Raw genomic sequence first — 26,106 nt, 5'->3', positions numbered from 1 at the left:
ATAGTGGTTCCTTTGCTTGCAGTACTGTTTTCTGCCCTTTACCTACTTGATTTTTTCCCCAAGTTTTAAATCTCAGGTCTCCCCAAAACACCTATTAGGCTGTTAACAACATTTATGGACCTTATTGGAATTGATTGTTGATTGACTAACACAAGTACTGCATGAATAAGAGATTGTTCTCTTCCTAGATGTTAGTGCAATACTGAGGACATAGGGCATAGTTTGCAAAAGTTCCATCACAACATCCAAATTATGTGGCCTGACATAAAGTTCACCAGCCTGTTTGGAAGTCTGAACTACCAAAAAGCCAAGATTGTGGCTGTGATTGGTTCTCTGTCTCTGTGGGTTCAGAATTTCTTTATTTTTAAGATCATCTGTTACATCCGGTTGTTATTTAACAGATTGTTTCTGTGGTCCCCCTGACTCCTTTCCCAAGAGAAGGAAAACAGGAAAGGAAAGAAATTTTTTATAGGTGGTTGGATTTGAATTGTTCACCTGAGATCAAGGATTGTGTCTTTGATTCAGTACGTAACATACTATTGGAGTACAATAAATAAGTAATAATGGTGGTGGTGAAGAATTCACGAGTAGACCATCTGAAGTCCTTAAAAATAAGAATGAAAAATATTGTTCTTTTAAGTTCTAAGTTCAAGTAAAGAGAGTGTTTATGATACTTTTCTGAGTTTCATAGAAATCTTAATTCTGCAACAAATAATACTTATGTCTTGACATTCCATATTCCTAAGAAAAAAGACCAATTTATTTTTCTTTACCATAAGAAATATAGACAAAGATACAAGGTGTTCTAGAAATTTTAAACTATGATCAAGAGCTCTTACAACATTAATGGCCATGTAGAACAGTAAATTTGAAAAAAGAAACAAAGCATTTTAAGAATCTGGTGGTAGGAATGTCAGCCCACCGGAGAATAGCTCTGAACCCTGAACCTGAGCTACTGAACCCCAGCCAGACTGGGTAAGGAGACACATCCCGAGTCAAACTGCTGGCTCTCTTGTCAGCTCTATTTGATGTTAGTTTTTCCCCTTGAAGATTTCCCGTTTCCTCTCAAGTTCATAGCAACGCAGTAATGATTCGATACTACATGTATGTTTCTGAGCATTTTTAACAGCTTTGTCACTATTGTCGTTGATGCATTTAATTCGGTGACCCTCAGACTGGCATGTTGGCTGTTGGGCAGTTTCATCAGTTTAAGGAAAAGAAGAGCAGAAATCTTCAAAAGGAAATGTAAAATGACCTTTTTGCGTCAGTGCCAGAAACAAAGGCCTATTTATGAATTTAGAACGTTGGGGATGCATATGGAGTACATCATATGGAGAATGATAAGAAACTGTGTTTGCTTTTATTCCTGTAAATGGTGAGAGCATGATCTTCAAAACAAAACAAAACAAAACAAAACAAAACAAACTGCTTCAAGTCATGTAACAGTTAAGCATGCAATAGCAATGAGTTACTATTTGTTAAATGAATAAACTTTAGCTTAAAAATCATATATTTATTGTGGGTTCATATAGGAGAAGTGAGACATATTCCTCCAATTATTTATGATGGGATTTATAATGCTCTTGGGATAATAAATTTATTTTCAAGTTATCACACTATTCTGTTTTCACTCAAACCAATTCCAAGGTTCCAGCCTGGTCCAGGGACTGCCCTTGGTTTGGGAGATTTGGGAGTCCACCGTCTTTCATGGGGAAGACATCTGGGGAACATTGGTAAATTCTCTAGTTCTAGATTCTCAATGTTTAGCAAAAAAGATCAAAGGACCAAGGTCCCAAGAATCAACTTAATATCTTCAAGGAACATGCCAGCTCGCTACTACTGGTCATTCAGATCAGGCCTGTATGTCTAGAGCTAGATCAGGATCAAGGCCTGCAGTCCTATGTGCATTTTTCATTTTGCTGAGTTTGGGGTCTGGAAGCCAGGTGCCGTGTGTAATCATCCTTGTGCGTTCGTACCTACTATGTGCTTGACCTTCTACTAAGTACCCAGCAAAAGTTTGTTGAGTCAATAAATGAATTTCGTTCCCTTGTGAAGAATCCTAAAATCTTTTAGAGCTCTTTCTCTTCCCATATTTTATGCAAGGAAGGTAGTGGTAGCTGTACATGGATTGAATACCAAAAGACACACTGAAGAGTGGTGAGTTTGTTGGAACTGATAAGCTTGCTGGTGAGTAAGGACAGACTTGCATAAAGCAGTAAGATAAATGCTCATGGAGCTTGAAAAGCTAGATTTATTTGGACTAGGGTGGTTAGGGAAGATTTTTGAGGACTTGTATTTGAGCTTGATTTTGCAGGGATGATAGGGTTTGAATAAGGAATTCCGGGCAGGGAGAGTTATGTGAGCAGAGACAGGATGCTGCTGGCCTACTCACAATCGAGGTCAAGCTAGGAGTCGCGTTGCTTTTCTTTTTTCTGCAATGATCATAATTTTATTTGTTCCTGTAATTCTTTCGTGCTTTCAGAATACACCCATACCCATACATAACCTCATAACTTTTTGGTGTGATGAAAGTACTCCTGATGAGATTCAGAAAACTTGGGAAGACTCTGTGGCCACCGCTTTTCTTTTGCGCCTGAGTCATCTGTATTTTCTTATTGAAACCCTTTTGCACACAAAGGACAGTATCTTCCAGGTAAAGGCCTGGTCTCTGGACATGAACTAGAACAGGGTTTGCTGAGCCAGAGGGCTGGTGTAGAGCAGGGAAGAAAAGGAGGAGAGAGAGGAGCTTTTATCCAGTACTTTCCCCGTGTGAGACAACATTCTCAGAATTGAAGATGTGTTAACTTACTGAAACACCCCTACGGGTATATGGTATTTTTCGCTGCTATTACTCTCATTATTTCCACAGTGTAAGGCCTACTGGGTGCTGGAGAAGGATGTGAACACAGCAGCCCTGCTCCAGAGCCCACACGTTCATAGTGGCTGGGTGTGTGGGCTCCAGAGGGATTCTTCTAACCCCAGAGTCACCTCTTGCTAACCGTGTGATCCTGGTGCCACGAACAGCCTCTTCCAGAAGGCTTCAGTTTCCTCATTCGTGAAAGTGAGGACAATGGTAGCTCCTGTCTCTAGGCTTGTATGAAGATTAAAGAAGTGGTATCTGTAAAGCCCCTGCTTACTACTAATGCTGTTTCTATTATGTCCTAATCATTTGAACATAGAATTGTTTTAAGTTTTACTTGTTCTCAAAGTACGAAGGAACTGAGGAACCTTAAAATCCCTCCCCTTCTGGGCTCAGAGCATTGTACTTGGCCTTAGAGTGCTTCTGACTGGCATGGTGGTAGCCTTTGCCTAGAAACCTGTCATTCAGTTAGGTTTCAAGATCTGTTGATAAATGTCTGACATATTGATAACAGGGGGAAGTACTACTTTTATATTTTAATGTCTTTTTTTTAAATACAGGAGTTTTATTTCTTAGGTTGTAAAGTTAACATTTTAATCTGCCTCATTTTTACATAGATAATATCCAATTACAATAAAATTATATTTATATTTATATACTTTATATATTATATATATAAATTATATTTAAAAAGTAAAAACATGATCCTAACGAACCAAGATACTTTGAGATTTGGGAGGGATAACAAATTGACAGAATATGAATTTGGGTAATGGAACAAGAAGCAGTGTGTAGGACTATTGTTATAAACCATTTCTGCATGTATTTATTAGAAAATTATCATTGCACATATAGAAATTCTGAGACCTTAACATTCCTAGATATTAAAAATTTCTTTCATAGGGTGTTTCTGGATTTTTTGAATATAAGTTTATGTTTTACGTGGCATCATTTAATACATTTTAAAAACACTCCACTAATTTCTGAACATATTTGGTTTGTAATGAGAGTTAAATATTCAGCAATTAGAAAGGAAGGGGGGGAAAAGCTAGTTCACTTTAAGATACCACAATACATAAAAAAATATTTGCTCCACTTCCTAAGTAGCATCTGAAGACTAAATATATAGCTTCACCAGAAATTGTGTTCATGAGCAATGATCTTTAGAAGTTAATTGGGCTTGGGAAGTCCACAAGATTTTGCTGAGCTAATATTTAAACTATCATTTAAGACAGTTTGAAGGAGAATTATATAGGTGCCCTGAGCCCAGAATTATAGAACAATACCCCAAGCTCACTTCTTTTTTATGTTGTGAATAGTTGGTAGAGTGTTGAATAGTGTTCTCTAGAAAATTCATGTTTACTAAGAACCTCAGAATGTGACCTTATTTGGAAATAGAGTGTTTGCAGATACAATCAGTTAAATTAAGATGAGTTCACACTGGATTAAAGTGGGCCCTAATCAGTGATCAGTGCCCTTATAAAGAGAGACGTACAGTTCTATGGAGAGATGGAGAGGGAAGACGGCCATGTGAAGATGGTGGTAGGAACTGGGATGACACAGCTATAAACCAGGAGTGCCTCGCATTGCCAGCAACCACCCAAAACTAAAGGAGCCAAGATAGAATTCTTGCCTCGTCTTTGAGGAGGAAACGTGGCCCTTGCTGACACCCTGACTTGGACTTCTAGACTTGAGGGTGCTTAGACCATAGATTTCTGTTGTTTTCAGCCACCTAGCTTGTGGTCACCTCTGGCAGTCCTAGGAACCTAAAACAGTTGGTTAAGTTTAATGTGGGGTGTAGTTTTACAAAAGGCATTCATTATTGAAGGTAGATATAAACAAATTAAATTTTAAATTAAAAACAAAAAGCAACAAAAAAAGGAGGTGCCTAGGTGGCTCAGTTGGCTAAGCATCTGTCCGATTCTTGATTTCAGCTCAAGTCATGATCTCAGGGTTATGAGATCAAGCCCGTGTCGGTCTCTGTGCTGGGCATGGAGCCTGCTTGAGATTCTCTCTATCCCTGTCCCTTTCCCTGTCCCTATTCCCCTCCCTCTAAAAACAAAACAAAACAAAACAAAATTTTAAATTTTTGTTTATACTCCAAATACTAGTAATTTTTTTTATTCGTAAAGGATAGTTCTAGTTTCTGATGCATCTTTAAGTAAAGGACACACAGCATATTAGTAAAGCATGGCCTGTCATTTTGGGTTCATTTCAGCCTAAGAAGTACTTCTCATATTTTATCAATCCAAATTCCTGGTCTGGTTAAGATGCTCAAAATAACTTCAGAACAGAAAAATGGAAAGCTATTTCCAGGAGAAAAAAAGGAATTAAAAACATTTAAAAATGGGATTCAAGTAGAATCTTCATTTAAAAGAAACCATTTATTCACATTTTCTAAAAATTCGGTAAATAATGAGATTGTCCTTAAATTAGGTAAGGAAGGCATCAAATCCTTAAATAAGAGTGAACATTAAAAAAAAAACAACAACAAACGACTGTGGAACCAGAAAGAACGTTTTTTTCTTCATGCTGGCTCTGTTATCTGCTCAGAAAATATTATCTCAGAAACGGCCCAAATTTTTACTGACTCTTAAAAACTAATGTATTTTTAGTTTTTTAAAAAAGATTTTATTTATTTACTTGTCAGAGAGGGAGAGAGAGAGCACAGGCAGAGGGGAGCAGCAGGCAGAGGGAGAAGCAGGCTCCCTGCTGAGCAGGGCTCGATCTCAGGACGCCAGGATCATGATCTGAACTGAAGGCAGATGCTTAACCGGCTGAGCCACACAGGTGCCCCTATATTTTCAGTTTTTATTTATTTCTGTGAAATGATACCATCCGAACTCAAGCTTTTATGTCCATGATTCATTCTGCATGAAAAAAAAAATTTTTTTAAAGATTTTATTTATTTATTTGACAGACAGAGATCACAAGCAGACAGAGATGCAGGCAGAGAGAGGGAGAGGAGGAAGCAGGCTCCCTGCAGAGCAGAGAGCCCGATGCGGGACTCGATCCCAGGACCCTGAGATCATGACCCGAGCCGAAGGCAGCGGCTTAACCCACTGAGCCACCCAGGCGCCCTGCATGAAAATTTTTTTCATCATCTTGAAATGAAGCAATAATCAAAGGAATAACTAATTATTGAGTATTTATTGAGTACCTGTTATGTGCTACATGCCTTGCCAAGTGCTAAGGATGTAGTAATAAGAATAACAGTGTCAAGCAGTATTTATTGAATGCCTACTATGTGCCAGCCACTGTACTGAGCACTTTATGTATATTAACTCATTTAATTCTCATTATCCTTACCTAAGGGACGTTATTATCTCCTCCTTCCAGATGAAGAAACAATCAAGTGTAGAGTCCAAGATTTGAACCTAGGCAGTGTGAACCCAAGTCCTCAGTCTTAAGCATGATGTCATACTACATCCTTACCGAAATGAGGGACTTTCTCTCAGGGAACTGGTGGCTTTTGTGAGAAGGTAGACCATCTACATGGGTACTTACAATAGAGGTTCCCAGTGAGAAGGGAGGGTGATCTGTTTGAGGGCCTTCACGGTGGGGGTGGAGGAACGTGACATTGGAGTTAGGGAAAACTCGACAGGACTTAATGAGTCAAGTGGATGCCGAGGTGGTTTCCTAATTGCTCAGCCATTCAGTCAAGATCTACCCCTACCTTGAGCTTCTGGTTAGAAGTGAGCAAAACAACAAATACACACTTTATGTTGAGAAAGATTTTGTTTAATTTGGAGACATGTCACAGAGGCATGCCACTTGGAGACTTGACTTCTGAAGCTCAGAGAGTCTTCCCAGACTTACGTGGATTGGCAAGGTGTGGTTAAACTCCCGTTGTGCCTGGTGTAGAGCAGTGATGCATCACCACCAGAAACGGTTCGTGGTGGTGGACACTGGAGCTCCCCATTCCTATAATCAGACTTTTACTTTTGATTACTGATAGGATACTTAGAATTGAAATCATGACTCCATCTTCATAATAGCTATAAAGAGGGGTGCCTGGGTGGCTCTCTTGGTTGAGCATCCTACTCTTGGTTTCAGCTCAGGTCATGATATCAGGGTCATGAGATTGAGCCCCGTGTTGGGCTCTGCCCTTGGCGAGTGGGGAGTCTGCTTCTCTCACTCTGCTCTAATGCCCCCTCTAAAATATATAAGTAACTCTTTAAAAAATAGCTATAAAGAGCTGCATTCAATAATGAAGAGTCCTATCAAAAAGGAACTTTGTCAGTGCTCTCTTCATCACCAAGCTTTACAAGCATAGGTTTCCCAGGGCAGTCCAATTTATATCACTTTTCCTTTTCTTTATGTCACTTTTTCCCCCATAATTTTCATATTTTCAGAGTGCCAATAAATGAAAACGGATTATATGCTTAGGTTGGAACATACTGGGAGATGAGAGAAAATGTGTAAATTATTCAGATAAGTTTTCAAAATAAGTATAAAAATTTTGATTTCTCAGCCAAACATCTTCAAGTACAATCTATTTCATCAGAAAAGCTCGCATGACCAAAATTTACAGAAAACTTACTGTAGAATTCATGCACAAAGTGCATGTTTACGAGCAAAGGCTGAATTCCATACTCTTGAATCTTGCCTAGACTTTTCTGTCCTCCCTTGTCAAATGTTGTTTTTCTACACCACGTCCTCTTTATGTAATATTCTTACTGATGAGAGAGTGGGGAAACTAACGACAACTTGATTGCTAGTTGACACTAACTTTTGGTAATCTAAAAATCAAATCTTCCTCTCAGAAGTGATTTGAAATGGAACTTTCAGTTTGATTCTGGAAGTTCGAGAAGCCTGCTTTTGAGCAGCTTAACGATCACTATAACATTTCCTGTATTACTGTCCAATTCAACACATGGAATGACGGAACTGTGGCCACACTGGTTGTGAACACACAGGCAAGAAGGAAAGTAGTTAAGCATCTCGCTGTGTGTGAACACTTCCAGGGCAAGGAGACACCATGCACCTTGCCCACCTATTATGAAGCTTTTTGCTGTCGTGTCAAGTGAAAGCGAGTTAATTGGGTGAGGCTGTGGAGCATGTTAGGGGCCTGGTAAAGGGTTGCTGTCTGACAGCTGAATGTCAGCAAAAGCCAGTCAAGTGTAGCTGAGAGACAGAGACCTGTCACAAAGTTCCCGCAGACCGGAGCACAGTTAGGAAGCTGAAATACGGTTCCGTCTCACTTTCTCCCTCATTGAATCCAAGCACCTTAAAAGATTTTACACTGTATGTGTCAACTCCTGTTCACTAAGCTGTTTTCCCTCTCACTGTCCTGCATTCAAATGATTGAACAAAAGATGCTAATGTTTAGCAAAGTGAATGTAAATCCCCTCTTTTCTCCTTTTCTGCCCAAGCAAAGAGATGCTTGACTCAAAAGAAACTTAGAAGTTTTCCATCATACAATTAGATCCCCTCCAAATTTGGCCTGTGGTGGAATTTTTTTTCCCTAGAGAGTATAAAAAATTAAGAATTAAAAGCTGTAGGGGAAGAATGCATTTTTTTCATTGATGCACAAAATCGAGCTTTTAAGGGAGCTAGGATTCCTGCCTGGGGGTCTGGAGAGTGGATAGTTGGCGAGATAACTTTCCTCTTGCCTATTGTCATGGGCTTCTTTCCCTCTCTTTCCGGGTGCCCTAGTGTAAAATGCCGTAATGAAACTCACCAGAAGGTCATGAAAGATAAACCTAGAAAGGAACAGTGAGGTCCCTCCTGAAACTGTAGATGCTCCAGAAGGGAGGCATTGAAGGAAGTCAGAATTAAAGAAAATGAAACTTTGTGAATTAAAAAATATTTTTGGAGAGAGAAAAGTTGAGTATCAAAACATGGCCTTCCCGTTGGCTTTCTTTGGAATACAGATTAGAGGAAGTCTGTATATTCGACAGCACGCCAACATCTGGGGCACATGCTAGGTGCCAGAACCCAGTGAAGACACCTGGTGATAGGGAAACAGAGTAGCCTGTGCCATCCTTCGAGGATCACACAGTGAACACTGTCCTTGGGAATTCCCTGCGATGGAAATGTGACTGTCGAGCCTGTGCAGTGTGGCTGGTGTGAATGAGGAACTGAACTTTCATTTTTTAAATGGAATTTTACATTGGATAAAATTTAATTAATTAAAACTGAAATGACTGTATGTGGCCCGTGGCCACTATATTGAGCTGCAAACAGCAGATTGTGAGACTATGTTGCCATGACACAGAGCAGGGGCCTCCAACCCAGATGTGCAGGTGGCCAGGAAAGTCTGGGGTCAGGGTGATCCCCAAGGTGAGTCATGAAAAACAGGATAAACCTAACGAAGCAGCCTCCTTTTAAAGAGAAGGAGCAGCATGACAAGCATCTCGGACAGGAGAAAGCGGGCGTGCTGATAGGTGCTGGGGAGCAGAGGTGTTTTCTGGGAAATCACCTCGATGCCATGGTCGCCTCTGAGCCCATGGCCAGTCCCGTTATGCCAGAGGTCACAGAACAGAAGTTCTCACAGAGCACATTAAGATACCCAAATACCTGACTGATCAGATCAAGTTAAGACACACGGGCGGAAGCAGAAGCGTGGTAGGGAGCCACCAGGGGAAGGACCGTACTGCCTGACTGGGTGGTCATGTGTGATCTTGGGACCTGTGTGTCTCGGCTGCATCAGCCTTTTCTACTCACGGTGAGGTTGTGAGGACCAGGGCGGAGGTTTGACACAGGGGGCTTGGAGATAGAGGCGCCTGGGCCATTCACCCCGCTTCCCTTGCAGGAGAGATGCAGGACAAAGATGTCTGCCCCCAGCCATAGCTTGCCACTTCTGCTGCTGAACGGTCTTGAGTTTTGTCTGCAGCTCTCGGGCAGATTTAAGAAGACGCTAGCCTGGAGGACACATATCTCTTTCTTATGGTGTGGTCTCTCCACCCCGTTCTGTCTATAAGTAACCCGTTTTCTAGGGCACTAACTTACTTACTACATTCTCAACAGGTGGATCTGCCGCATCTCACAGGTGACTGGCTGCCTCATCCTTTAGGCTTAACACTTATTTCGAGTTTCATCTATCCAATTTTTTTTTCTCATCTCCAATAGCAAATTTGAATACTCTCAAATAATAATCAAATAAAGAAGAGATGAAGGAGGCAATAGGGAGAAGACCAAAGTGATAACTTGTATACAAATATTAAAAGTGCGTGTAAGTTAGAGAAAACAAGAGACACCTTCTTAAATAACTAAAAAAAAATATATATTGATAAACAGCTTGAAAGCCTGTGTTGAAATATCATCTTGTGAACATCCTACCCTGAGCCCAAACTGCATTTCAAACGAGGCCAGGCTTTTCTGAAAATCGGCGTGCGGGCTCTGAGGAAGCTCATTTGAATGGGGTTTTGGTGACTGGTGAAGGACGAGTGGAGATTCTGTGGGCAGGTACCCAGAGGAGGAGCTGGGAGGTGGAGAGACCTGCCTAGTGCCTAGCCTCCCCCCAGGCTTAGGGCCTGGCATCTGGACTCTTAGAAAAAGGCCCTCTGGGTGGAAACGAAAAGGAATGTTTTATAACAGACACGGTGAGACACTGGGTTCATCAGACTTGTCACGGTTTTCAAGTGATGTGGGTGGGGGGCGTATATGGCCAGTTCTGTGTAGAGACATCACCCATATGACACAGCTGGTTCATTGGAGGCAGCGGCCGGGGGAGGGACCCAACAACTCTTGGCGGGGACTGTGTGGGGCATTTGAGGTCTTGGGTGAGCAAGTCGGGGAAGACCCAGGGAAATGTAACTCATTCCTGGAACCTTGTCTATATCCACAGAACAATGAAGCTGGTAAATACCCAGTACCCTGGACATCAAAACTTAACACTACGAGAAATAGCAGCTGTGTGGTTATGTAGTATTTCAGCAAATTATTATTGAAGGAGAACTGGCCCCAGAGTCCGATCAGTTAAGAACAGTGAGAGCTCCCCTGAGGACACGGTTTTTGTGGGTGTAGTTCCCCACTCTATCCCAGGACCTAGACAACATCTGGCACCTTGTAGGCACTCAATAGGTATTTCTCAAAAGAATTAATGAATAGTGCTGATTTTTAGGATGCTGACGGTGGATGTGGGTTTAGATATGTTTTATGCATTATGCAAACATGGGGAAAACCCATCATATGGAATTGATAATGTAGGGAACGGATTCCTGAAATGTAATCTGTAGGTGTATTATTTTGGAATTTTGTGGTCGCTGTATTGTTCTCACAGTTCTATGGGATGTTCTCCCTAGAGATATGGGTTTGGTTTGAGACTTTGGGAAATGGCCCGCTTCTATGAGAAAGAACATTCCTGCCTATCATGTAAAGGAAATGTCATTGCCAGCTAAGTGATTTGTTTTGGAACACACTCCCCAGTGCTTGCTGTGATGTGAAGGCATTCCGCAGATGTGGACCTCAGATCATGTGATTTGTCTTCCATCTTGAAGGGTCTCTCTCTCTCTCTCTCACTGGGCGATAGAGAGACCATGTTCTTTTAGCTGAAGATAACTGAAGGTAACCAGCCACTCCAGAAAGACCCAGCTGTAGCAGCAGTCGAAGGGAATAAAGACTGTTCGTGGCATTCTGTGAAGAACTGCTAGAAATTTTGGGTGTGATGGAGTAGAATGAGGGAATGTAACTTAAAACAGCAGTGTGTGGGGGGGGCATGGGAAAAAATGAGTTTCAAATTTCCAAATGTGAGTTTATTGCTGATTTTGTTGAGTGATCGACAGATACAATGTCACTAAGACTTAGGAAAGTCATCTCTTTCAAACAACTTCCCTTCTCCTCTTTACCCAAGTGCATGGTCATAATTCCACCCAGGGAAAAACATACTGCTAAAAAGGTCTAAATTTATAGCTTTCAGGTTATTATTAAATTTTTGACAGTGAATCAAAAAGATGTAGCAGTTTAAGAGGAAATTCTTGAGTAATGAAAAAGTGGTCAGAACACTTCTGCCTAATGGTTCCCAGATAGAGTGTGACATGTGTACATTCTGACCACAGAAGTTGTAATTTGGCAGCTGGAAGTGCTATTTGGAATAAAACGAAGGAGCACAAGTTGTAAGTAGCCACTCTACATAAGGAGTTGCTTTTGTGCGGGGTTGAGAGACAAGTCACTCCATATAATTATCTGTATTTGCTCCACTTGAGATTGTGGCTCTGGGTTAGATACAGAAGAAGGTGAAATAGGAAAGTGGCCTCCAAGAAATTAAGACCTTTTCAAAACTTGCAAACCACTTGTCTAAAGACCTACCCTCTGAGGCCTTTAACCAATTACGTTTTCATTTCGACTGCACATTTCAGAGTCATAACTGTACTAGAATATGGGTTTCAGTATACATAAAATTAGTCTTTTTTTAATAAAAGTTTTGGTTATAAAAGCAAGGCATGCTTGTTGTAGGTAATTTGGAAAATGCAGAAGTTTTGGGAAAAAATGCCAACAATTCCACTAACTCAGAGCAAGTTATCCTATGTGATTTCGTGTATAACCTTTTCACATAGATGGTCTAGCTCAGAGGTTGGCAATGTCTGAGGCCTGTGGACCAAACCCGCCTGCCGCCTGTTTTCGTATAGCCTGCAAGTTAGGAATTGTTTTCACATTTTTAAATGGTTGAAAAAAAAGAGAAAGAAGACTATATCGTGATGTGAAAATTATGTGAGATCCAAATTTCAGTGCTCAGGAATTAAGTTTTATAGGACATGGGATACTAATTCATTTTTATATTATCTATGGCTGCTTTGCAGTGATAACGACAGGATTTAGTAGTTATGATAGAGAACGTATGGTGTGCAAAGCATGAATTATTATTTGACCTTTTACAGATAAAGTTTTCTGACCCCTAGTCAAACCTAAGCATGTGTCCATGTTATCCGTAAGTTCATAACCATAAGTTTTATGGCTGTATAATATTCCGCCAAATGGCTATAGTTTACTTAAAGATACTTCTGTTGTTGCATTTGTGATTATTTCCAATTTTTTCTGTTGGTATTGATATATGGAACCTAGACATAACTAGAATTGTCAGATCAAATGGTATTATCCATTTAAGGCAGCTGCCAAATTATAGTCCAAGTGGTTCTATGAATTTCTACATCACTACCAACTTATAAATGCCTATTTCATAATGCCTTCACTAATATTTAGTATCAAAATTTTTTAAAATGCAGTTTTGATTGGCAACAAATAAATACTTTTTTACTTTCCATTTTTGATGACTATTGGAGGTTATCATTTTTCCCATTTATTTGTTAATCAACTGTAGTTTTACTTTTGCAAACTGTCAGTTTCATAACCTTTGTTCATAGTTCAAGTAGTTTTTTTTTTTTTAAATATTTTATTTACAGAGAGCAAGAGAGAGAGAGAGAGAGCACGAGCAGGGAGGAGGGGCAGAGGGAGAGGGAGAAGCCGACTCCACACTGAGCAGGGAGCCCGACACAGGACTCAATCTCAGGATCCCAGGAGCATGACTGAGCTGAAGGCAGACACTTAACCCTACCGAGACACCCAGATGCCCTGGTTCAAATAGTTTTAAAGATAAAAACCAGGGAAAGAAAATTTTGAACTTTCAAAACCACCCCCCACCATCCACACCCCAGAGATAATGAACGCTTTCTTGTGATTCCTTTTTCAGAAAGAAAAATAAGTATATGTACACCTGTGTCTTCTGTTTATTTTTAAAATATAAGTGGGTTCTCTCTATCCACACACACATATAATTTCAAACCTTTTTTTTTCCCACTTAGACATATTTATATATTAGTATTTACATATTCACCTTAATTTTTTTTTTTGATGGTTATATTCTATGTGTCATTTCACTTGAATGGCACTCGGTTGGAGGGGTCCTTTAGTTTTACTTAAAAACTCTTTTTCTTTAACAAAACAAAAATGCTTCAGTGAACACATCGCTCTGTTCACCTTGGTGAACTTTTGTGAGTGTGGCCTAAGAAGAAATGCCTGGCAGTGGAATTGCTGGATCAGTGGTCATGTACAATTAAAATTCTGTCTTCCAGATAGGTTGTACCAGCTTGCATCCCTGCCTGCGTGGTCTGAGCTTGTCTCCCAGCAGTGGGTATCATCAGACATTTATATTTTTGCCTATCTTATAGGTGAAGGGTTGTCTTCATTGGTATGTTTTGTATTGCATCTCTCTCTTTTATTTGTTTATTTGAGAGAGAGAGAGAGAGAGAGCGCATGTGGAAGAGCCTGTACCAGCTGGGGGAAGGAGCAGAGAGAGAGAAGGCAATCTCAATTGGACTCCATTCTGAGTGTGGAGCCCGACCTGGGGCTTGATCCCAGGACCCTGAGATCATGACCTGAGCCGACAGTCAAACACTTAACCGATTGAGCCATCTAGGTGCCCCTTGTGTTGCATTTTTTAAAATTAGGAATGAGGTTTAGCACTTTTTCATGTTTATAGGTTATTGTATTCCTCACTTTCCAACCAAAAGGCCAATTTATATCTGAGGCAGAGGCTGCCAGGGTTTCCTGATACCTGTTTTCCCATTGTTTCTTAGTAATAAAACCTCTGAATATTACCTGGTCCACTTGGGGTGGCGGGGGATGTTACACTTTTGACATCCCTGAAGTTTCGTTAGACATGTAGCCCAACTTCTGACCAATGGGATGTAAGCAAAAGTGTTTGTGATTTTAGGAAGTGTCTTTAAATGTAAATCGTGCTTCCTCCTTGTCTCTCTTCCATCCGGAATGCAGACAAATGGCTGAAACTTAAGCAATTATTTTGGGCCCTGAGGTAGAAGGCATATACCGAGGCTATGGAGCCCAAGATAGAGGCAGTTTGTGTTCCTTTTTGTTTTTCTTTCTTTCTTTTCGTTTCTTCTTCTTCTTTTTTTTTTCTTGGTTTTTGTTCTTTTGTTGGAATTCCTGATAGCTTCAAACAGTCGTATCAGAGAGAAATAAACTATCTTGTTTAAGCCACTGACATTTTGAGTTTTCTGTTACAGCTAAACCCAATCTTTTTTTAAAATTAATTTATTTTTTAGCATCTTAATTTTATTTTTTCAGTGTTCCAAGGTTGATTGTTTATGCACCACACCCAATGCTCCATGCAATATGTGCCCTCCTTAATGCCCACTACCAGACTCCCCCATCCCCTGACCCCTCTCCCCTCCAAAACCCTCAGTTGGTTTCTCAGAGTCCACAGTCTCTCATGCTTTGTCTCCCCCTCTGATTTACCCCAATTCACTTTTCTTCTCCCATCTCCCAATGTCCTCCATGTTATTCCTTATGCTCCACAAGTTAAGTGAAACCATATGATAATTGACTTTCTCTACTTGACTTATTTCACTCAGCATAATCTCCATTCCCATCCATGTTGATACAAAAGTTGGATATTCATCCTTTCTGATGGCTGTATAATATTCCATTGTATATATGGACCATATTTTCTTTATCCATTCATCTGTTGAAGGGCATCCTGTCTCTTTCCACAGTTTGGTGATTGTGGCCATTGTTGCTATGAACATTGGGGTGCATGTGGCCCTTCTTTTCACTACATCTCTATCTTTGGGGTAAATACCCAGTAGTGCAATTGCAGGGTTGTAGGGTAGCTCTATTTTTAATTTTTTTAGGAATCTCCACACTGTTTTTCTTTTCCTTTTTTTTTTTTTTAAGATTTTATTTGTTTATTGGACAGACAGAGATCACAAGTAGGCAGAGAGGCAGGCAGAGAGAGAGGAGGAAGCAGGCTCCCTGCTGAGCAGAGAGCCGATGCGGGGCTCAATCCCAGGCCCCTGGGATCATGACCTGAGCCGAAGGCAGAGGCTTTAACCTACTGAGCCACCCAGGTGCCCCATCCACATTGTTTTTCTTAATATTAGACTACACTTAGCCTGCTTTCTAATTTGATTTTTTTTCTTTAATAGCATGAGTCTATTGTTAGTTAAGAAAGTCACTCTAGAGGTGCCTGAGTGGCTGAATCGTTAAGCATCTGCCTTCAGCTCAGGTCACGATCCCAGGGTCCTGGGATTGAGCCCCGCATTGGGTTCCCTGCTCAGCTGGGAGTCTGGTTCTCCCTCTCCCTCTGCTGCCTCCCCCACTTGTTCTCTTTCTCTGTCAAATAAATAAAATCTTAAAAAAAAAAAAAAAGCAAGTCAATCTTCTGGCTGTCATATGTGTTACAGTACTTTTATCATCTTTTCGTTTCAGTTTTCCAGTGGCATTTTTTTTCTAAAGAGTTTGCCCAAGTTTTTATTTATTCAGTTTTTGTACCTTCATATATCTCTGAGTGTGTGGACACATTTTATGTTTCAAATTCCCTTTGAATTTTTTGCAACTATGTGTTTCTAAGACACAGAGGAAGAAATGGTCACCTTTGCATTTCTTGACCATTTCTGACCTTGCTCCTGGCAGGTGTATCAGAATTACCAGGGCGGGAGCTGGCGAGGAGCACAGGGTTGGGAAAGAAAGTAGAGAAAGATAGAACCAAAGTTTTTCGGGAAAATTCTTCTACTGTTTTTCCAACCTCAGTCATGGCAGGAAATCAAAACATCCACAGAAGAAAATGGGAATTGTTATCTTGTCAGGCACAAGACATCTTTAAAGTAATTTAAAATTAAAGTTTAAATGTTCGCGCGTCACTTAAAACTTCAGTGCTGACTTTTATCTCTGAATATAGCAATATATAAGCTCCTTTGGTGAAGGACTAGAACGTTTATTTTATGTAAATGCTGTAAAATCTATGTATTTACTCCAGCACCATTGATAGTCAAATGTGGGACTATAATAAAATATGTTATCAAAAATATAAACATTTATTTTTATCCTCTAGCACAATCTATGTACTTTTATTTCTCAGCTTCACAGAGATTTGTTGAACCACTGCTCTGTTTATGGAACAGTTCTGGATATAAAATAAGCCCGAGCCAGTCTTCTTGGGGCAGCATGATAAGGTAGTGGTCAAGCCATCTGAAGAAGAATCAGATGGACCAAGAGTCACACCTTTGTCTACCATGTTCCAGGCTGTGCAACATGAAGCAATTTACTGTACTCTCTGAGCCCCGGTCCTTCAACTGCAAAATGAGGGTGACAGTAGTACTTTCTCATTGAGTTGTTGTGAGAATCAAGATAATGTCTAGCACAGTGCCTGACATATATGCTCGTACATGTTAGCTATAATTATAAATTATAAATTTAGAATTTATTATCATCTGAGAAGAGTTGAGGGAAAGGGGAAGAAGGGAATGCTTACCTTTTATATCTATTTTTTTTCGTTTAATCCTTGTAACAACCTTAGGAGGGATTATTCTTCCTCCTTCACAGTTAAGGATGCAGACTGACACAGGCTCAGTAACTTGTCAAAGGTCTCACAGTTCATACATGGCAGGATCAGGTATGAAGCCCAAGGTCTCTCCGACTTCAGAGTTCATATCCTTTCCAGTATACTGTGCTGCTTTGAATGGGGGCAAAATCTGTATATACATGAAATAACCAATTAGCCATAGGAGACCAACACCATGTGAGCTGTTTGTTCATCAGAAATCTTATTTAGCCCTCGATACACTGCTAAGTGCTAGGAATGCAAAGTCCTGATTCCATTGCCCCTGGTACTCATAATTTTGTAGGGAAGCTGTAAATGCATACAAATAAGTAAAAATAGAAAACTAGACAGTCATGAGGGAATGTAGAAGTGTGACTGGGTGTTAGGGAAAGGTGGGCGGGGATCTGGAACAGCCTCACAAAGAAGGAAACATTGAGCAGAGTCTGAAAGGTGGTGGGAGCCCTCATCTCACAAAGTACAGAAGGATACTCTGGCAGTGGACAGGTAGAAGGTGGGTGTGAAGTGTTGGGGCATCGTGTATAGGGGAATTTGAAACATAAAATGTGTCCACACAATCCCTCCTAGGATTGTTATAAGGATTAAATGAAATAATAGATATTAAAGGTGTATAAGGGGCTCACAAGTTCCATCTGACAGGATTGCAGAGTACAAGGGAGGAAATGGTAGACAAAGCTGGACAAGGGGAACAAAGAGCCCTATGGCCCCATAGCCAAGGACGTGCTTGGAGGCAGCCACAAAGACTCAAGGCTGCTCTTCCAGTCACTCTGCTGCATTAACCAAGCAGTCAAGGCCAAATTTGACCCAGATAGATCGCCTTTAGAGCTCCGGCTCTTGAACCATCGTTGAATGTCTACTTGAGGACAAAACTGTTGCAACGTGAATCAGGTATGTTATTAACATCTTCCATCTCTCTTTTCTGTTTGCTTCTATCTCTCTGGTTGCCCTTCCTTCTTAAACTCTCGGTTCAAGGCCTCTTAAGTTGTTCCCTATCTAGAAACTCCTTTACAATACTCCCCTGACTCACGTATCCCACATGTCTTGATGAGAATGAGCTAAAGAGCCAAACTGGTCTGCAGGAAGATTTCATGACTTACAGGGAAAAGAATGCATGAAATATCCCTACAGGTTTGGCACTGGTAACTCAAAGTTAGGATTGGTAGCTACAAGGAATAAATAGTTAATGATGTGATAGCAGGTGTATGTGTATGTTTATATGTACACATGCATATATGTACCTGTCTGTATATATATATATATAATGTATGCATGTGAATGCACATAGCAAGTACATATAACACACACACAAATATTTGTCAAGTGCAGTTATAGTATAGTAGTAGTATATAATATATAGTAGTATATAGTAAAGTATAGTATAGTAGTAGTATACTATAGTAGTATACTATAGTAGTAGTATATAGTAGTATATAGTATAGTATAGTATAGTTATATGTGCCTGTGTGTGTATATATATGCATATACATATACAAATACATATATATACATATATATATTTCAAGTATATAACAGATCATTCCACAAGAGAAAACTATATATATGATTATTGCCATTATTGCCAACTTCGTGCAGACTTTAATGTCCCATGACGCCAGCATGGTGGAACTGGAAGATGGGTAGAATTTGGTTAACTAACATGAAGTCTGTGGAAGGTGGAATACCCTGTGATATTGCATTCAGAGTCTCCAGTGGTAAGAATGCTGTAGTAGATGGAGTAGTAATGGCGAGAGCCTCACGGGAAGGCCCTCTGGTGGGTACTTGGATTTCTCCATCAGTTTATGTGTCTTTGCACAACCTACTTGAGACCGGTCAATAGTTTACAGAGCTTCCAACATCATCATGGGGGTCAAAGACATAAAAAAGGTACTACAGAATTTAACTGAATGAAGCCACATCATCTAAACTGTGGCTAATTTTGTTACATGTGCACTTAAAAAAAAAGATTTTATTTATTTGTGAGAGAGAGCATGAAGGTCGGGGGAGGGACAGAGGGAGAAGCAGGCTTTCCAATGAGCAGGGAACCCCATGGTGGGGTTTGATCCCAGGACCCTGGAATCTTGACCTGAGCACGAGGCAGCCACTTAACCAGCTGAGCCACCCAGGCGTCCCTCTGTGCAACCTTTTAGAGAACCATGTGCAATGTGCATTCCTCCCTCTTTGTCCCCTCAAAATTTGAACTACTGTATTTGGAAAACTGATCTGTGGGTTAACATTGTTCACAAAATTTGGGTGTTAAGATTATGTCATATGCCATCATGCATGGAATTTGGTGGATCTGTAGAACTTCAGAGCTGTAAAGGGTGTAGCTCCTTATTTTATAGGCAAGGGGATGTGCTATGTGCAGGGACTAATTCCCATGCCGGAAATGGCCCAGCTAGTCTGCAACAGAAGTGGGAGGGAAAACCGTGGTCTTTGGCTCTCCTGTCCAGCTCCTATGATGTGCCTGGCAGAAACCCAGGCATGCAGCTTACTAAATCACACTACCGTGCACTTTTCAGAATACTTGATTCCCGAAGACTTAACTCGATCGTATGTGCCACACTGGAGACAAATAGTTTGGTATTATTGTTTCGGGAGCCTTGGTCTGCAAGATGGCTTTCATTTATAGACAACTTATCTAGTGATTATTGTATTATTAGACTAATGCTTTATTTACTTTTTTTGTTGGGAAAACACTCTTGGAAGACTAAGGTATTAAAGCCTTGAAAAATAGCTATTAGACATGTCCAATTATTGTATTTCATAAAAATTTTAAAATGCAGAAATATAGTGAACACATTCTGTATTGTGAATATGTATTTAGCTGATGGACTGTAACAGTTCGAATAGAATCATTTACAGCTTATTGAGTAAATAAAAGTGCTTCCATAAAGATTCACCTGACACCTAGCTTTTATTTCAGGTAACTAATCTCTTTTTGAAAAATTGCTTAAATTTAGATTTACATGAGAGAGTATCAGAACACCTCAGCAGTTTAAAAAGTAATTCATGGACTTTACGGATTTAAAATGTAAGATCAGGTGGTGAATATTAACTTTTAATGGTTTCTGATAAAAAAGTTATTTAACTGTCTTTTACTGTCTGTGTTATATTAAAAGTGTTGTGATATATTTCTGGATACTATTTGTAACAAGAAAAAAGTTCATATTTACTTTTTCTTGGTGAATTTTTTTTAAGCATATAATGTGTTACTTGTTTCAGGGGTGCAGCTCTGTGATTCATCAGTCTTACATAATACCCAGTGCACATTATAACACATACCTTCCCCTGAATGTCCATCACCCCATCCCTTCCCTCCTCCCCTCCTTGTTTTTTTTTAGCATCACATTCTCAAATCAAGATTTCACCAGAATTTTTGCTGGCTTGTTTACAAGCTATTAAGTGACTTAAAAATCAGATCCCCCCCACCCACCCATTTCATGGGGGGGGGAACCTATTTTCTAGCAGTGTATGGAGTATAGCAAATTACCCTACCAAAAAAAAAAAAAATGTGTTTTCATTTACACAAAAGTCAATCTGTGCACTTGGTGGAGGACATACCTTTTGGGAGTGCAAATCTTTAAAAAAATCTCTTTTTTAGAAGTTATATTCCATTGTTAAGACATAAAAGTTCAGAAGCTAACATGCAAAAAGTGAGTCTGATTTGAAATACTAGGGAAATACCCAACATCCTATTTCAAGATGATGTAGTTAAAAAAAAAAGTTAGATTAGATGGGTTGATGGAATCATGAGAACAAGAAAGGAAACTTCCAAGAACAGAATCTAGATTGGAGTAAATCACGTATACCTTTAATATTGCCAATAGGGGTGACTGGTCCGTGTGGCGCGATTCTGTTGCTCTGGTCGAAGGCATCAGAACAAAATACCCTCTGAGACTCCCTGAACTACCTTGGTTCGCTTTTACACACTTCTCTCTTCTCATGTATAGTTTTCTTTGACCAGAACTTGCGATATAAAGACGTAACAACAAACTTTTGAAGCCTCCCCCGATGGTTTTCTTATATCATAATAAAGAATACTGTGGCTATCCCTCAGTTTGATTAAGAAGAAAATCAGGCCCTACCATCTCCTGCCTTTCTGGATCTCCCTTTGCCCTCTGGTCTGACAGAAGCAGAAGTTAGTAGATGGCACTAGAGTCTTCATAGTGGCAATATCAACCAGGGATGATGCTGCCCATTTGGACATACAGAAAAAAAAAATGAGAAAAGATGATTCTAGGAGCTGTAAAAGTGCAAGAATTTGAAACTGTGGCCTCAGATGGAATGAGATGCCTCTGTTCAGGTCCAGTATTCCAGTTTTGCAAATGAAACCTTATTAACGTTGTTAATCAGGGTCAACACCTGATCTTGGGATGTCTTTTCCTTCCGTTGGGATCAGCTAACCCCTCTGCTTCATAACGGCATTCAAGTGGTCATTTCAGGTGTTGTTTTTTTTTTTTTTTTTTAAGCTTCAGCATAAAAAGGGATGATTTCCATGAGCTGTAGGCTTGCAGTGGAGTATCAAGAAATCAAAAGAACAGAGATCAAAGAAAATTGCTGAACTAGGTGTTAGATGCAGCTATCGATTTTTCTCCATTTGTAGTTAAAAAAAATCCACAAAAATGGTAACATATACAACAGTTGCATTGCTAATATTTGCCTAAAGCCAGTGATGGCTTCCCTCTTATTTTTGCATGTAGGAGTGGTTTTATAGAATGTGACATAATAAAGCAGATCCTTATAGTTCTTGCAATTTTATTGCTAAAACTGTAAGAGAATCTGCCAAAAAGAGGTTTTTTTTTTTTTTTTTTTTTAAGACTCTGAAATGTAAAGTGCGGTTTTTAATGGAGACACCTATGGAGATACCTATAGCTAGGCTTATTATCTCAAGAACATTTATTTGCTGGGAATCTGGAAAATTCTGACATACGATTGATCAATAGTTACTTACTATCAACAAATATCATAAAATAACAATACCTATTTGCTTTACTGATAAGACTTCGTTCATGTTAAGTGTTAACTACGGGTTATCAGTGTTATTGAAGGCTTCGTCAAAATATTAATTCTGTTTTCAAGTACATCAGGGATGTGCGGATTTTCTTGATTTGACTTCTAGTAGTTTCTGGAAACCAGTAATGTTTTAAAATACGTGGCAAATAGTTTCCATGTTGCAATCCCACATTTTGATACATGATTTCCAAATACTTTTAATAGAACAGTTTTTATTGAAACAGAGCGGTAGCATTATTATCAAAGGAAAAGGCAAAAAAGTTCATTTCCCTGGCATTTTATTTCTCACTGTGCTATTTCCTAGAGGTCACTAGAATTGACTTATTTTTCTTTGGGCCATATTTGTCAATTAAATGAGACAGGCTGATAGATTTTAAAAACATAAATACCCACAGTTCATTTTCTCAGCAGTCAGATCTTTCATATTATAGAGCACATATTATATAGCATAATGAAATAAACACTCCTGGCATTGGTTTCTGGAGATTGCCTATGGAAGCAGAGGCAAAAAGGCCCAATTGCACTGACTGTTTGATGCAATAACTTTATAAAAGTTTTATACAATGTTTCAGTGTTTAGGCAAACTCCAGCAGAGTTCATGACTTCGAACACATGCTTGGGAAACAATTTAATATTTACATATTTTCATATAGACTATGGCAAAATTAAAAATAACATTTCCACCCCATCTTGTGCTACAATGATTATTAGCCTTCACTTCCCTGTTCCTGGTTTTTTATTCTGTTTCTGCACTTTCAACTCTATGTTTATTTGTTTTTTCTTCTTTATATCGTAGGTAGGATCACGAGACCATTCAAATCTCTCCATTCCTTCAAGAGCTGCTCTTCCTGCGGACACAGTTGGTGTGGGGGATTTTTTGCCTTTGCAAGCTGAACTGGACACAACTTACACTTTCTTAAAGGAGACATTTATAAATCCTCTGACGTCATCTCACTCCTCTTCAGCGACTATGTCTGCCAATGCCAAACGACCAACTCAGATTGGATAATGACTTTATGATATAAACAAACAAACAAAAAATGCAGGAAGAGTTAACAGTACAATTAAAATTGTTTTGAAGGGGGATTTTTCTTATCAGTTGAATTTTGTTTCAGCACAAGTGGCAGTGAGTTTTTAAGAATCGTGTGACATCTTGATGTGTGCAGGTACCTAAGTCTCCTTGAATAATGAAATAACCAACTCTTTTTCTTCTAAGTTTTATTTATTATCGCAGTGGCTCATTTTTATGTAACATATTTTTAAATGTTAAAGAATGACACATTTTGGGTAATTTCCTTCAGACTTAAAAAAATCAATAAGCCATTTTAGTCTCTATCTATCAAAGTTGTTTCATACTTGTCTATTTTAAAGCAGGACCGCAATACTTTAATAGGATTGAAAGAGCTATTTGAAATGTATGCCAATGATTCCTGTCATTTCATGGCAGCCCTGCCATGGTTCACTGAGCCCCCTCTTCTCTCTTGTCAGCTCGGCTGAAGACAAGCATTTAGTTGCAAACTTTAAGCAGGTTGTGCAAAACAGAAATGATGGGACTGCTTTCCCTCCTGCACAATAATGTCACTCCTGGTCAATGTGAGAAGGTCAGGTTGCTCCTTGTAAAGCTACATGATACCACTTGCCCATTTGAACAAGTTAAGTTAACTGCTGAATCCGGTCCCTGCAGGCACTGAAAACTCATCCTTTTATCAAGTCTGCATTTGATGAGGAAGTAGCATGAGCGTGCCGGCAGGATTTCTGAGGTATGGTTAGGCCCTTCCTAAGGACAGTGCCCACACGAGGAGAGCAGGTAATACGAAATAGTACGAGCTGAAAAACTTCAAGGTAATGGCTGTTTTGACCTTCAAAAGAGACTCCTTTTTTGTTTGGGTTGTTGGTAGGACCCCAGAGTGACGCCCATCTTTGATGCTGACAGAATTTAAAACAAGGCCATTGCCCTGCATTTTCTGCCTTGTAGCACACAAAAGTAAAATTGTATGTCAGGCCGAGATGTCGGGGAGCTGACAAGATGCCCCAGTGACATTTCAGCTAGAAAGAGCAAGTGTCTTGCAACCAAGTGGTCAAATATCAAATAATAGGTCAAGCAGGAAGGAGCTGAGTTCTAACCACAAAGAGGTTTCTGGTAACTTACTTGACAAGCTTTTGGGCGCTTTGTGGCTTGACAAAGTGATGTTCTGTTGGGTATCGCTAGACAGACTGTTCTTTATCGCCTTCAGAAGATCAGACATTGACATTGATTAAACTCTTTAACCCTTAAAGGTTAAATCCTTGCAGTTTGCATCATGGTAAGTGAAGAACAAAGAAATATCTGTAATATGTATTTGTTTTTGTATTAATCGTTTAACTCCCTGGTGCTATTAACTTCTGATGTGAACTGTACTTTTTGACAGAGTTTTGATACAAAATCCATATTTTATACTATTTTTCATGATGGAGTTTTTCATTATGGATACATTAGATAATAACAGTGTATATTATGGAATCTATCTTGTCTTGTTTTTACAGTGACATTTGATCCAAATATAATGCAACTTCTGAGAATTCTTTTTATTGGCCTTGGTAAATAAAATTTGTATACTAACTATTGATGTTATTAGCCAAATTAGCCAAGTGACTTATGCCATCGGAAGTGAAACTATGACTGTCCTACCATGTGACACAATCCTATTTCTTACAGTACTGAGCCAGTGTAATTTAGAAAGCTGTTTATGTGAAGTAAAATTACATCTTTAACCAAACCTCTCTTAGTTCCTTCCTGGAATTATTTTTATTAACCATGCCGGGTTTTGAATATTACAGAATATACCCTGCCTAACATAACACACGGGAAATTCAACTCACAAATTTATTGTAACACAGAAAATATTATTGTTTTTGTATAGATCATAGAATAATCTCTGCGTATTTCAAAACACTTTCTTCTGTCATTCTGTACAATGATTAAGACATTATCTGTATAGAAGTTGATATACAGCTTCGTAGTTTATGTGACGTCACTTCCAATTTCCACACTATAGAAAAACAGTGTTACCTTATATCACTTAACATGTCTTTTTGTGTGTAGGTTTGTGTTGAATCTGTTTCCAGAGTTTACTGATTTAAGAGGAACAAGCACCTCTGTAAACTTAGCTTTGGACAGTCCTGGATTTTTCTTGCCTTCATTTTACCATCTGTTAATGGGATAACACCAAAAATAAATGTATCTATCTCTCCATATATGTGGGCATCTGATTTTACAGATACATTTTATACCGTCAATTTTGAACCACATATTCAAAAAGATTATTAAATCAAATTAAATCATGTCACATTTATAACCAACTAGATGCTAAAGGCCAAAGAAACTGAAGGATGGGCCTCCTGAGTGATCATTAGTATTCACTACCAAATATAGTAATTTTTATACCATATGCTTTTTTCCCAGAAGTCAGACCCAGCAGGAGGAGAAGATTTAATGACATATCCTATGGAGATCTGAGAAACTCTAGACTGCTTCTGAGCACGTTAGTGACCAATCGCTGCGGATTTGAGATCTGTGTTCTGTTGGCAAGGACGGTTGCACGAGCAGCTTCTTTACCTCCTTAAGAATGATATATAAAAGTAGGCATTTCTCAGGAGAACGACTTCAAATATTTTTGTAAGGGAAAGGAATTTTTCTTTACACCTTAGTGTGTGGATTTTCTTACTAACCTTCTGTGATCTAGAAAAATACCTCTATCTTCCGTCACTATCAAAGGGATTCTTAAAGTTATTGTTCTGATATCCAAGTCACACTAACTCCTTGAAGCTTTGCCTGAATTTTTAATATAAGCATCTTGGAATGACATAATACAAATGCTGAGGCATGGGAGATTGTGGCAATCGCCAGTTCAATGACAATTTAAACAGCAGAATGGTAACTTTCATTTACCAATGCCTG

At 39.3% G+C, this 26,106-nt stretch overlaps 1 protein-coding gene across 4 annotated transcripts in view; it reads left to right on the top strand.

Annotated features, from left to right (window-relative positions):
* CCDC171 (coiled-coil domain containing 171) overlaps positions 1–25,028 on the top strand; it is a 292,691-nt gene extending 267,663 nt beyond the window's left edge. For all 4 annotated transcript variants that reach the window (XM_044265626.1, XM_044265625.1, XM_044265624.1 and 1 more), the window contains one exon: positions 22,966–25,028. In XM_044265626.1, coding sequence (XP_044121561.1) covers positions 22,966–23,178 — 213 coding nt within the window. In that variant the 3' untranslated portion in view covers positions 23,179–25,028. The remainder of the gene's footprint in view (positions 1–22,965) is intronic.
* Positions 25,029–26,106: the final 1,078 nt, after the last annotated feature.

This window comes from Neovison vison, chromosome 9 (assembly GCF_020171115.1).
Source record: "Neovison vison isolate M4711 chromosome 9, ASM_NN_V1, whole genome shotgun sequence".
NCBI classification, from domain to species: Eukaryota; Metazoa; Chordata; class Mammalia; order Carnivora; family Mustelidae; genus Neogale; species Neogale vison.
Note: the sequence above shows the minus strand (reverse complement) of the source record. Positions and strands in the feature narration are given on the sequence as shown.